This window comes from Rousettus aegyptiacus, unplaced genomic scaffold (genome assembly GCF_014176215.1).
Source record: "Rousettus aegyptiacus isolate mRouAeg1 unplaced genomic scaffold, mRouAeg1.p scaffold_m13_p_4, whole genome shotgun sequence".
Taxonomy (NCBI): Eukaryota; Metazoa; Chordata; class Mammalia; order Chiroptera; family Pteropodidae; genus Rousettus; species Rousettus aegyptiacus.
Genome location: NW_023416307.1, coordinates 150,575,377 through 150,590,022, shown reverse-complemented (window position 1 = coordinate 150,590,022; position 14,646 = coordinate 150,575,377). Strand labels below are relative to the sequence as shown.

General features: G+C 41.0%; 1 protein-coding gene across 8 annotated transcripts in view; it reads left to right on the top strand.

The window, feature by feature from the left end:
* Window positions 1-14,646, top strand: part of ULK4 (unc-51 like kinase 4) — a 364,809-nt gene that overhangs the window by 245,412 nt on the left and 104,751 nt on the right. For all 8 annotated transcript variants that reach the window (XR_004950599.1, XM_016163283.2, XM_036219850.1 and 5 more), the window contains exon 34: window positions 4,704-4,802. Coding sequence is in view for 7 of the 8 variants with exons in the window: in XM_016163283.2 (XP_016018769.2) it covers window positions 4,704-4,802 (99 nt within the window). In the remaining variant the exon portion in view is untranslated. The remainder of the gene's footprint in view (window positions 1-4,703; window positions 4,803-14,646) is intronic.

The following is a 14,646-nucleotide window of genomic DNA, read 5'->3' as shown; positions in this document are numbered from 1 at the left end:
CGCCTCCATGTGCCAATTTCATTTAATGTTTTCTCCAACCACCTGAGTCAGTCGATTAACTAGAGCATGGGAAGCACACAGCCGATGTGAGCGCACTGTTGTATTTTGAATTCTGGTAAAACCGTAAGAGGTGTATGTCAAAGGGTAGCCTCCTGGCTTGAATAGATGCAGAAGCTAAAGTGGAAACCAAATTGTCTTGATTCCTTGCCCGGAGTCACAGTAGCAGAGCCAAGAATGAATCCCTGGATCCTGCGTTAGTCTCTGTTATTCATCATTGTGATAAATGGTAACCTTTACCCACAGTAGAGCAGCTCAAGTATTTTGCTTGTCTAGTGTGGTTTAATAAATAATTCCAAGATCCCCTCAACAAATGTAATAGTAAGTATTTAACCCAAGCTTGTAAAGCCAGAAGATGAAACTGGCCTTTGAACGACCTCGTTGGTGGTTTTCCTCATCTGTAATAATTCTAAATTAACAGTAGAACATTGTTAAGTACTTGTGGAATTCTGAGTTATGGATTTCTCGTAGCTTTTTCTCTCTTTTCTAGTGTCTCTTCAGAGAACATCGTTTGTTTCCATAACGGTAGTTTTATGTAATTCTTCTGGATGAAGTCTATAGTTTCTCTCACAAGATGCTCTAATAGATCAGTCTGTAAAAGATTGTTTTGGAGATTGCAGATAAAAAGGATCAGAAGTTTAAAAATTTCAGAACAATAGAAATCCCACTTTGATTATAAGTGATTATTAGGTAGATATTCAAGGGTATTTAAAAGGAAACTCTTCAATACAAAGTACTTTCTAACTCTTTTACCATTTGCTAGTGTACTAATAGATTACTGTTTTTTCTTTTTTCATTTTCTTCAACTCCACAGTACACTTTACTGCAATCATCTTTCTAAATCCTCCCCTCTAATATTCTGCCAGGTACCGCTTTTGGCCTTCACTACTGATCTCCATGACAACTGGTGTCACTTTGAAAGAGGTGGAGTCCTTGAGACTGAATTAGGGGAAAGGGCTGGGCAAAGAAATGCAGTGTGCATCGAAGACACGTTCTCCTATAAGTATTTTCCAAACCATAAGTCACTTCTTCCATTTACAAACATGCTCCACACTGGGGATTCTTCTGCATTCAAAAACTTCTAATAGGAACTTCTCTAGAGGAATCAAGGGACTGGGGGTTGCCAGTGTTTAAAACGATAGTGGTGATTAGATTTATGAAGCACTTTTTTTCCCCCCGCGGAGGAGAATGATATGATGCAGGAATGTGTGTCGGGGAGGAAGTGAGTGGAGAGAAGCAGGTGTCGGCGTCTCCTTTAGGAGTTCAGTTTCTAACCCCAGCCTGCCTTGTGAAGCAGAATTGGTCCTGGCATGGTGGGGGCGCGTGGGCCTTGAAGGCTGGAATGCCTCGATTTCAAACCCAGCCCCACCACTTGCCACCTGTAAAACCCTGGGCAGGTTATCCACCTGAGTATCGGTTTCCTCCTATGTAAAATAGATATGCTAATGACTACTCTGCGGGGTTGCCCTGGGACTTCAGGGAGAGAATAAGAGAGATACCTGGCCCAGGGAAGGTGAGCAGTAAATGGTTGCCGTATCATTAACAGCAAGGGAAGAAAGGTGCTCACTCACGTCAACTTCCTGTTTCCAGAGGGCTTCCTGTGGGCCATGACTTCCTCATTTCTGAGTGCTTGTGCATGGGAGGGCACTCGGTTCATATTTACCGAGTAAACTAAGTCCTAGCAGGCTTATGGTATGTTAATTTGTAGAGACAAGAGAAAGTCAAGTCCTCAAGCAGCTGAAGTCTGAGGCCCTCGCAGGTTTGAACACGATGAAGCACAACCGGCAACAGTGTGGCCCAGACCAAGTTCACGCTCACCGTGCTCCCCCCACACCGTCACGCGCACGCGCGAGGCACAGGCGACGCGACTCACGCCCCACGCTGCGGGATCTCAGGGTTTAATTAAAAGGACGACGCGCTTCCGAAAGCCTGCTGGAGGTGGAGGGTGCAAACTGCGGCGGAGGTAGACGCGGAGGTGAAGTGGCGGGGGGCGGAGAAGGGGGCCATGGACTCGACCACCAGGACGGTGGGGATGAGATCCCGCAGCGTGGGGCGTGAGTCGCGTCACCTGTGCCTCGCGTGCGCGCGTGACGGTGTGGGGGGAGCACGGTGAGCGTGACCTTGGTCTGGGCCACACCGTTGCCGGTTGTGCTTCATCGTGTTCAAACCTGCGAGGGCCTCAGACTGCAGCTGCTTGAGGACTTGACTTTCTCTTGTCTGTACGGACGCCTTTCCTCTGCTTGTTTAACAAGCCCCCGTTGAGTGCCTCCCCCATGGACCAGACTCAAGTAGCAATGCTAAACGTGATAGAATTGTGTTATCCTTGAGCTTTTTTATGCTGCAGAATTAGCTGTATTCCTGTGATCTCATTTGGGGTAATGCTGTATTGCCATTGAATGTTCCATATGGCTCATAAGTTGATGTTCTCAGGTTTTATATGTTTAAAACTATTAAATTTATATTTCCACATAGAGTTTTCTCCTGAGACCCATACTCAGTACACCTAGCAGCTTCCTCAACACAACAACTAGAATGTCCCATAACCGGCAGGAATTCAGTATGTCCACAGCAGAGCTCAGAATGCACCTCCCTGCACCATTCTCCTGCGAGCAAGCCGCACCACCCTCATGTTGCTGTGCAAACTGCAAACCCGGGTGTCATTCTTAGCATTTCTCTCTCTTCCATATTCCACATCTAACCTGACATCGCAAAAATAATGTCGATTCTTACCTTCGCTATCTAACAAAGCCAGCCGCTTCTCTGAAGCCCGGCTGGTCCCCCAGCGTGGCCTACCGTCTGTCTTCTCTCGCCTGGACTGTGACAACTGGGCGGGCCACGAACACTGGGTGCCTAGGACAGGGGGCGGCGAGTTACAGAAAGGGGTCAGTGGGATCAGGGCGAAGGCAGAGGACCTGGGCGGAGAGGACAGTTGCAGTTTCATGGCAGAGATGGGGTTTTTATGCCGAGGAAAGTGCCCTTGGCAAAAGGCACAGAGGGCCACGGATCCAAGAATCAAGAGGCTGGCCTGAGGAAGTGTGATGTCGGGGACCTGGAGGACCCTGAGCAGAGGCGGGCCCCGGCTCCTCGTTCGTTACTTAGAGTCCGTGCAGGGATCCCCTTGGTGCAGAGGGGATCCCCTTGATGCGAGTTGAATGCGTTCTTGGCGCGCTCCTTCCTGTCGTGCGAAGCCGCAGCATTCCGTTTCTGGAACCCTTGGCAACGTTGCAAGGAGGGGCAGCGTGAATACCGGTGGCGGGGTCTGGATGTTTCTTGGTGACAATGACAAATGACTGTGTAGATCTTAGAAGACCTGGACGTCCTGTAGGTAAGGTGCCACCCTGTGTGCTCGTTCTCGTGGCCCCATCCGTGTTTGGACAGGAAGCAGCGACACCATGCCCTGACTGCCTCGGCGCCGGTTTGCAAATCTGCCTTCCCTTTCCCGAGGGAGAATCGGTCTGCTCTGAGGGATCATGTGTTCACGTAAAAAGCCCAATATTCTGTCTCGAATTGTGCTTCAGAAAGCGGGACTTAGCAGCCAAGATTCAGAAAGGTTCAGACCTCTGGGATAGTGCTACCTGTTTGTTTTCTAGAAGGAAATTCTGCCATCATTTCCCTTGGCTACAGAGAGGTGCCGGTTGTCAAAGGCAGGCATCTGATCTGCGGCGAAGTTCTGAACCAAAGAAAGCAGGCAACTCGAATTCTGCCCATGGGCCTGAGAGCAGACGAAGCCTGGCATTTATGGGAAGTGCCCTGGAGTCCAGCTTAATGATGTGGGGTGGGACAGCCTGCGGCCTGCTCTCAAGGTTCTGGCGAAGGTCATTACCTAAAAGCGGTTTCGTTTCTTCCGAGTGAAAGTAAAAACGGAGGAAGTATGTGAAAGAAATGCATCTGTGCCATAATAAACACGATCAATAATCAGTGCCTTTTTAAAATATGAAATTATTGATCTCTACGATAGAAATCTCTGGAATTAGTTCTATAAAACCCCTGGAAGAAGACAACACTTAAAGGCACTCACTTCTCATTTCTTATATCCCTTGCTGTTCAAGCCCATGCTAACTAAGCAATGTAGACATATCTGAAGCATATTCATGCAGGAGCACACTGGGCAAACGTTCTAGGTGTTATTTGAGCACGCGTGTGCATGCAGAGGAGGAATGGTGTGCATTAATCTCATGTGCGCGATAATGCCCAGGAGAGATGAGCATGTGTGATTTGGAGTCACACAGCCTAGGTTTATCCTCCAGCGTCGTCACCTATTATTCTGTGAGACTTGGCACAAGCGACTTTTCTGAGCTTCAGTTCTCTCTCCTGGAAAATGGGGCTAAGAGCGCCTCGTGTTAGGGTGGTCGGAAAGGAAGCGCTCGCCCGCCGCAGTGTGTGACTGGCAACATCGTTCCTCCAGCGGCAGCCCTCGGGGTTGCTTTATCCGTGGACTACCTAGGCCTGCCTCTGTAGCCGGAGCTGGTGGCAGTGGCAGCACGTGCACTCTGGGCCATGTGACAGCAGAGCATAACTTCTCTTTGGGGCCCGAGGGGGAATACGTCCTCAGCCCCCTTCACCTGCTAGGCTGAGGGGCGCTGTCTCCCAGGACGGAGCTGACTCATCTCCAAGATGCCCTCTCTTTTCTCTTGCCCCTGTTCAAGGCGCAGAAGTCCGGCTCAGGAGGCGACACGCAGGCCGCAGAAGACCTGCTGCTGCTCAGCAAGCCTCTGACAGACCTCATCAGCCTGCTCATTCCGCTGGTAAGGGCTCACCTGTGCGTGCGTCGTTCAGAGCATTGCTGAGGTGGAAGCAATTTTATTTGAATTTCATGATGTCTCAGGTCTCTATGCTATTTTAATTCCTTTCAAAACTAGAACTAGAAGAATTTTCAGACGATTATTTGGCCCGGGATTACTAAATTTCGACTTTATTTTAAAACCAGGTGGCCTAGCTTTTGTTTAAATGGATATTTAAGCAAAGCAGACTCTCAAATCCTTATTAATGAATGTGAGGTAAAAAAAAAAAAAAAAAAATTCGAGAAATGAGTTCCAGGAAGGAGGAAAAAATCCATTATATGGGGATCAGTTCTCTTTCAAAAAGACATTTTAGGGTTGTGTTTGACATGTAGGGGTCCCCAGAAATGAAGTACAGACAGACCCGGAGCATATCCCCTTGATTTTCACAGAAATAGAGTGAAATTAGTGAAATTAGGTGAAAACAGGTAAGACTATACAAGATCACTGACTATGTGAAAAGAACCCAACAGAAACTTGGAGTTTGGACCAACTGAATCATTTTAGCTGAACTTAAAGGGGACCCAATGTGTAGACACATGACTCCCACCCGTGGATAAAGCCGTCTGTCAGAGTGTCGGCTGATGGCATCCCATAAGTCCCTTGAAAACCTCTCCAGATACGGGGACCCGAGAATGAGGGGTGGCGGGAAGCCAAGGGAGCACACGCTGGGCCTCCGCCCTTCGCGGGGTGACCGCGCCTCGGTGCTCAGGGCGCTCGGGTTTGCCTTTTTCTGCCCTCCGGCTCAAAGGCGGGCAAGTGCAGTTTGGATGAAGAATTCTATAGATGTAACTGTATTCACCAAATAAAGATTTGGTTCAACGGAGGAAGAAAAGTGGGGGAAAGTGGTAAATTGGTCAGTACTGGGTTGCATTCAATAATAGCATATATGGGATAGAGCAGTCACCAAAAAAAAGTGGCAGTGGGCTCATAGCAAAGGGAGGGAGCAACCCAAACCCCAGGGGACTGGGTGCGCCCCCCTCAGAGGGGCGGGATCTCTGGGGCAAACTGCGCAGGGATCATGTGTTCACGTGAAAAGCCCAATATTCTGTCTCGAATTGTTACCAGGAAAATGGCCACACTCGCCAGCGGCTCCAGCTTGGAGTTGGGGGGCTGAACCCTGACAGTCAGGAAACGGACGAGGTTCCAGGGGACAGAGAAGGACCAACACAAACCACACACTCTTATATGAAAGACTCAAAACTGCCCCATTCAGTTAAAATGCATATGTACATTACATGTATACTGATATAATACATTATGTATTGGATAATTATATTTATAGCAAATAAGATTTAAAAATTGTTTAAGACAGATATTTATAGCAAATAAGATTTAAAAATCATTTAAGTCAGATGAAGAATCCATTAGAGGTAAACTTCTAAGACACACTATTTCACATATATATTTTTTAGACTAGGTTTTGGCGTTTCCCGCATTCTGTGGTTTGTTTTCTCTTAATAGATGAATTCATTCCAACTGGATTTATTGTTAAACTTATCGTTGGTCTTAATTTTATTATTTTGTATTTCCATTCTAAATGTCTTCCTATATTAAGCGTAGGGTTTAATGCATGTGTGTGTGCGTGCACATACACACACACACAATCTTTAATAGAACAAAAGAGAAAGATTCTACAATGATAAGGACTAAAATCCACAGGAACCTTTTTGTGCCAAATATCAGAGCATAGAACAATATAAAGAGAAGGACAAAAAACAAACAGGGAGAAATCAACAACAACAACACAGTGGTATTGAAAGATTTGACACATCTTTCTCATTGCTTGACAGACCCAAGTGCATAAATAATGATGTAGAGCAGGAGCTGAGAAACCAGGGCCTGTGGACTGACTCCGGCTCACTGCCTATTTTTGTAAATAAAGTTTTATCGAATGCAGCCCCACAGACAATTTATTTACACATTGTCTATAGCCGCTTTTGCACCTCAGTGGTAGTTGAGTTACAACAGAGACCTTAAGTGCAGAAGCCTAATTATTTACTGTCTGGCTCTTTATAGAAGAAGTTTGCTGACTCTTATATAGCGGATATGAAAACTTTAATAAGATTGATCCGATAGAAGTATATCCATCTTTGTACCCTGAAAACAGAGACTGCACCTTCTTTTCGGTTTTTCAGAAACATTTTTAGAAGCTTAAATATGTATTAGGTTAAAAGAATATCAATAAATTCTAATGAGTGGAAATCATATATAGATCACATTCTTTGACCATAATACAAACTAGAAGGAAAAATAAAAACACTTGAAGATGGTCTGTTAATGAATACTATCCATGAGTATAATCAAAGAATAAGACATTGTGATTGTGTAAGTGTGGGTCCAGTCAGAGCACAGAAACCGCACAGTGATATAAACAAATTTAATATAAAGAATCATTAAGCTATGACAGAAGAGTACGTGTAAGATTTAGAAAGAACTCTGTAAGGTACCCTAAAGCAGAGGAAGAGTACCTAACGAAAAACAAACTTGACAGGAAACCCTGTCCCCAAGGCTGTATGTCAGACCTCATTGGAGAAGCCATGGCTCAGCCCACAAAAGTGGGCGTGTCTGCCAGGCTGCCCAGGCCAGCGCTGGGCCACTGTCCCTGGGAAGGCACGAGGCCACCTTCCAGGGTGCAGGCATATCCCAGCCATTGGGCGGGTACGAAAGGGAAGCAGGGTCCCGCTGTTGGTGGGAGGTCCAGAGTGCCCCATGTTTGTGTAGAGAAGATTATGGGAGACAAATCTGTGAGGCAGGCAAGCAGGGAAGTTGGGGTGCCCCTGCACATGGGGAGCCTGGAGAGCACCGTCTCCACTGGGGAGGGCAATGGGGCTGTGATCACAGGCCAGCTGGGGTGAGAGTCGAGTGGCCACACGTTCTAGGCCCATGGTTAGGTCAGGTCTCCACTCGATGCCATCACACCCACACTTACGACCCACAGCGCAGCTGCCAGAAATAGCAGGAGAGCCCCTTCTACCAGCAGTGTATCCTCTGAGCAATTTTTACCAGCTATTTGGGGCTCTGAACTCCTGTTTTTAGTAACTCGATCACACTTAGGTTCTAATATGTTGGCCAGACACCTGCCTAATGTGTGTGAGCTGTGTCGTGTGCCTACACATTTATCACTAGAGTCATTAAGTTTAAAGATGGCCTGCAATAAGAACATTGCAGTACATCTTCTCAGGAAAAGATTTTAACACGTTTATAGCTGTGTATAAAGTGAAGAGAAATAGTAATATGGCTATCGAGGAACCACTCTGGAACAAATACAGACCAAGGATAAATTTTATAGTGGTTGTTAAAAAATGTAATAGGTACAGAACAAGGTCCTAGAATTGCTTTTCCATGGGGAAAAAGAAACAGACTTTCAGTTTGTATCTGACTTGGATAATTTTGGAAGTATTTTGCCTGAAGGCAGGTAAATGAACTTGTTAACTTTTGAGTTTTTTTCCAGATATAAAAGTAAACATACTTATCCTTTAGAGAATATGAAACCTGTCAAACCATAATATATGACCTACATTTATACCATACACTGTAGAAGCATCCTAGTGAAATGCAGGTATAAGATAGTGATTCTTAGTCTGTTCTGAGTGAACCACTTTGAGATTGATGATCCTGGACCTTCTTCCCAGAAAAATGCCTGGACTTACTCATGTGCAAAGTTCTGCACACAATTCACAGTTTCAGGGGGATCTTGGAATCCTCAGTTGAGAAACTGAGGATATGGACATGGTTAATGAAATATACGCCAAGTTGACCATGAAAGATAAAGTAAGGTAATTGTTTGACTGAAATATTTTATTTCTTAAAAGTAAGAAAATGGGAACCCAGGTTGGTTGTTTTTTGTTGTTGAGTTTTGAGAACTCTACATATTCTGGATATTAATCCATTATTAAATACTTGATTTGAAAATGTTTTCTCCCATTCTGTGGGTTGCTGTTTCAGAACTGTGTAAATATTGCCATTTGAGGCACAATATTTTTTTTTAATTTTCATGAAGTCCGGTTTGGCTGTGCAAATTTTCCATTTGTTGCCTATGCCCTAGTGTCATAGTCAATAAATTATTGCCAAATCCAATGTCATAAAAGTTTTCCCTATGTTTCTTCTAAGAATTTTATAGTTTCAGGTCTTACATTTAGGTCTTTGATCTTTTTTGAGTTAATTTTGGCATATAGTGTTAGGTAAAGATCTAATTTCAGTTATTTGCATGTGGACATCCAGGTTTCCCACCACCATTGGTTGAAAAGACTGTCCTTTCTCCATCAAATGGCCTTGGCACCCTTGTCAAAAATCATTTGACTATATATATGTGACTAGTGATTTCTGGGTTCTCTATATCATTGGTCAGTATATCAGTCTTTATGCAAGTACCACACTGATTTAATTACTGTAGTTTTATAGTAAGTTTTTAAATCAAGAAGTCTGAGTCCTCCATTTTTTTAAATAAGATTGTTCTGTCAATTTTGGGTCATGTGAATTTTTGGATAGGTTTTTTATTTCTGCAAAATCACCATTGAGATGTTGATAGGGATTACATTGCATCTGTAGATTGCTTTGGGTAGTATTGTTTTGGGTATTAATTTATATATTGTATTGATTGACTTTCATATGTCAAACCGTCCTTGCCTTCCAAGAATAGATCTCATTTTCATGGATTACACCAGGAATAAATCATGGTGTATTATACTTTTAATATAGTGGTTAATTTGGTTTAATAATATTTTATAGAGGATTTTTACATCATTATTCATCGGCAATATTGGTCTATACTTGTGTCTTTGTCTGGCTTTGTTATGAGGATAATGCTGGCTTCATAGACCAAGTTAAGAAGTATTCTCTTCAATTTTGGGGAAAAGTTTAAGAAGAATTGGTTTTAGTTCTTCTTTAAATGTTTGATGGAATTCACCAGTGAAGCCATCACATCACGTTCAGGGCTTTTCTTTGTCAGGAGATTTTTAATTACTGATTCAGTATCCTTCTTAGTTACAGTTTATTCACATTTTCTTTTTCTTTATGATTGAGTAATGGTAGGGTTTGTGTTTTTAGGAATTTTTCCATTTCATCTAGATTATTCAGTTTGTTGGTGTACAATTTTTCATAGTACTCTCTTATAACACTTTTTTAATTCTGTAGGATTGGTATAATGTCCCCACTTTCATTTTTGATTTTAGTAGTTTGAGTTTCTGTGTGTGTTTGTGCGCGCGCGCGTGTGTGTGCGTGTATGTGCGCGCGTGCGCACATCTCTCTGTCTCACTTATCCATCTAGCTAAAGGTTTGTCCATTTTGTTGATCTCGTCACAGAACCAAATTCTGGTTTCATGGATTTTTTTTTAATCATTTTTCTATTCTCTATTTCATTTATCTCTGCTGTACTGTTCCCCCCCCCCCCACCACCACCTTCCGTTAGCTTTGGTTTTAATTTTTTTTCTTCTTGTATTTCCTTGAGTTGTAAAGCTGGGTTGTCAATTTGAGATCGTTCTTGTCTTTTCATGTAAATATTCACAGCTATAAATTTCCCCCTCTATGTCTTTCATCAAATTTGTGAAATTTTCAGCCAATATTTCTTTCAGTCATTTCTCTGCCCTTTTTCTTCTCCTGGAACTTTCACAGTGTATATGTTGGTCCACTTGACAGGATCCCATAGGTCTCTTAGACTGTGTTTACTTTTATTTATTTGTTTCTCAGGCTTCATAATTTTCATGTTCCTATCTTCATGTTCACTAATTCATTCTTTGTGCTCAAATCTGCCTTTGAATATCTCTAGTGAAATTTTCAGTGCATTTATTGTACTTTTCATTTCCATAATTTGGTTTTGGTTTCTTTTCAGGTTTTTATATCTGATGTTTCCATTTTGTTCATATACTGTTTTCTTGACTTTCTCCACAACTTCCTATAGGTTTTTGAGAGCATCTTTAGGTAGTTGTTTTAAAGTCTTTGTCTAGTAGGTTTGTCATCAGATTTTTTCAGGAACAGTTTCTGTTGATTTACTTTTTTCCCTTTGAATAGGCCGTGCTTACCTGTTTCTTTGTATGCCTTGATATGATCCTAAATTGAAATGATCAGTTAATCAAGTAGACATAATTGTCCTAAACAAACTACATGAAACCAAAAGTGTTAGAAGTGCAATTATAAAAGATAAATCTAGTTTTAGTCAGAGATTTCAATACCCTTATTTTAATAACTCATAGAACAAGTTGAAAGAGAATCAACAACGAAATAGTAGACTTGAGCAACACTGCCATCCAGCTGGACCTGAACGATATCGTAGGACACTCAGCTAGAGAAGAGAACAGTCTTCCAGGTGTACACTGAGCATTTTGCCAAGATAGACTATATTCTGAGCCATAAAATAAGTCTCAACAAATTTAAAAATTATTCATGTCATGTATATTCTACCATAATGGAATTAAATTTGAATTCAATAAAAGATATTTGGGAAATTCCAAAATATTTAGAACGAAATAACACATCCCTAAATAATCATGGATCAGATTAAAAATCAGAAAGTATTCTGAACTAAATATGAATGAAAATACTGCATGTCAGAATTTGTCCTATGCTGGTAAAACAGTAATTAGGAGGAGGAAAATTTATAGCTATACTCCTATGTTAGGAAAGGAGAAAGATCTCAAATCAATGACCTTAACTTCTACCTTAAGAGTCTAGAAATAGAAGAGCAAATTACTGTGAAACTACTATAATCAAAATAATGATGGTCATGAATATGCTCCTTATCTTAATTGCTGTATACTGTAAGCTCTCAATAAATAGTTGTGAGATGCATGAATAAGCAATACTAAGTGCCAACATCTAGTTACAAAACAAAATTATAATGTGAGCTAATTCATGTTGTGCTTTATATACATTTATATAAAGTGCACAAAAAGAAGTGAGGGTGGAGCGATTTATACCAAGGGCTTAACAGGGTATTTCTCAACATTTTTTTATTTAAAAAAAGGTACCTTTCTGTGCCGTCTCCCTCTTTTTGTTGTTGTTGTTGTTGTTACAATAAACAATTTCAAAATATACACTAGAGTTATTTCATCTTGAAAAAAAATAAATGAACAAAGATCCTGACTCTTAATTCCCTCCAAGTTGAGAACCTTCTCCACTGGTCAGAAGCTGGCCTCAGAGTCATCTCTCACCCTGCATCAGTGGGGACCAAAGGGTCTCCACTTGCTCTGCCCAGAGTACATTGTGTAAGATACAGAAGCAAAGCAAGACTGAGCAGCTGACTGCCAGTTCTTTTCCTCTAAAAGTACCTAAGTTTTTCACCATCAGATGGAGAGAAGTATCTGGGGTATAATTTTGGCTTCAGAATCTTGAGCATTTTTCTTAATATACCTTATCATTTTTGATGAACAGTGAATTTTTTTCTAAATTTAGGATTTGAAATCTCAGAGTCAAATCAGATAGGTAGCTCCAAGATTTTGGGGTAATTCAGAAGCACATCTGTCTCTCTCTGCCAGTGGCCAGCGCAGTAGGAAAACTTCATAAATATTCACCAGCCCTGCAACTCTTAAGTTCTCAAGGAAGATGCTATAAATAGAATTCACTCTTTAATTCTGCTGGTAAAGGTCAACATACTGTTCTGTTGAATGGAAACAAAGAACAATTTGGCTGGATTTCCTGTGGCAATAAATTGACTCCATAATACCGTCATAAATTTTTTCTTTTTGGTTCTCCAAAATAAACAGGTAGTTATGACTAAAACAGAACATAAAACTTTATGTCGAACTTAAAATTGTTGTTCTTGTACTTTCAGACTCAATAAGTTCCATGTCTTGGCACCTGTGCTGCATCCTTGCAATGATAAGAATACTAATTTCTTTTATAGAAAAGCAGATTTTTTTTTTTATTTTTTGTTTTTTCGAATCTATATTACTTGTGACGATTGCCATTTGTAATTAATTCTTGGTGCCTTTCCTGAGGGAGCTGAATTGTGTCCCTCTGCTGCAGAGGACATGTCACCAGCAGCAGCCCCTGAATCTGATCTCTACTGTCCAAGAGCATGGCTGCCTCTTCCCTTCCCAAGTAGGGCGTTTGGGGCGGATGGCCCCTAACATGTCCTTATCCAATGACACAATGCATAAGGGCACCTTTTCATCCAGATCATTTCAGAGATTCACTGGGAGTTAGAATGACCGTTTTCTTCCCACAAGCCAGTGTTTGGACTAGAAAATCCATCCTGGCCCTTCAAGCTGTGTCATTTGAAAATTCACTCGAGATAATGACATGATGTGGTGTTTTTAAAACGTATCAACAAAAGCATTCTGAGGGAATATCTGTTACATACAGTTCCATTTTCCTACCTTTAAGGTATCATTTTGGCCAGAAAATAATTGTGTTCATGTTGAGTGAAGTTACAATTTATTCTCACATAGAGTTTTAGCATTTTTGACTTATTTTGGGTCCTGCCTACATGATCTGATGAAACTAACTGAGAAATATCAACCTTGATTGACTTGACCTTATTAGCATATTTCTTGGAAACCTGTGCGTCATTATTTTGGGTCGGAAGCATGTGTGCATATCTTCTCACAGGTATTTTTATTTTCACTGAATTCCCTAGGGTCATTAGTAGTTAGGTTTGCATAGTTTCTGTCTGTCTTGGAGATTAAGTTGTCTTCAGGAACAGTAGCCTGACATCACTAAAGTCTTGGCATGTGGACTTCATTTCCTGTGATCACCCTACCAGCGGGGGCATGCCTGTTGGGCAGCATGCTTTCAAATGCAGCAGAGGCCATTCACTTTACGGAGAAGGAAATTTAAGTATAAATAGTTTGGTTAAGCTATTCCTATCTTTCTTTTTGTCAGTGTGTACTGAGGGGTAAAATTTTCAATCCATAACATTTTTATAATTAGGGTTTAGCTCGTAATTAAAGATACACTTGAGGCAAAATAGGAAACTCACATCTCATGTAAATGACACCTCAAAGCTGTTTTGGAATGAGAAGACCAAGATAATGACAAAATCCATCATGCAGAAACACTCCAAATACAGAAAATTCAGTGTTTAACCCAGTGATCAGTTTCTCGTAATTTATCACCAAGAGAAAAAATAAATCGAATGTTTAAGAACTAAAATCCATTTTCCCATAGATGATTATTTAAAAAGCAATTCAAACTAATACACTTCGGTAGTTAACTCTGGCAAAATCTAAAACACTGAAATTTAAAACAATAATAAAGTAATATATTTTCATGCTTAGACTTCACATATATAATATCAAAAAGAAAAATGAAAAATTAGTTGACTATCCTGATATATAGGCAAAATAGCTCTCTTCTGAGTTTACTGTTTCTGCATGATTTATAGTACTTCACATTTTTTCTTCAAATATTTTGGATGTTTGGCAAAGAGATTCTATGTGCTAATGTGTTTTTTAATCATAAAAATTATATGCGCTCATTAAGAGTAATTTAAACTCTTCAAAAGGGTTAAAAATTAAAAAGTAAACATCTTTTTCTCTATCTAGACCCACAGGAAAAAAAATGTAGGCTTTTATAATTATATGTATATTTGTGTGCATATATACATATATACATATAAATGAATGTATATATGCTCCTTTTTATATAACGTGATCATAATATACATACATATCTATAACATGGTTTTCCCCACTTTCTCAATGTATTTGAGAAAAATTTTCATGTCAGTACATAGAAAAGAACACTGTACAAATATACCATAATCAAGTTAGTTAGCGCTCCTATTAATAGTCTTTTAATATGTGTCGGGGTAGTTTTTTTGACACATAGTGCTGTACTGAAAACCCTTGTTAGATATGTGTTTATTTACACT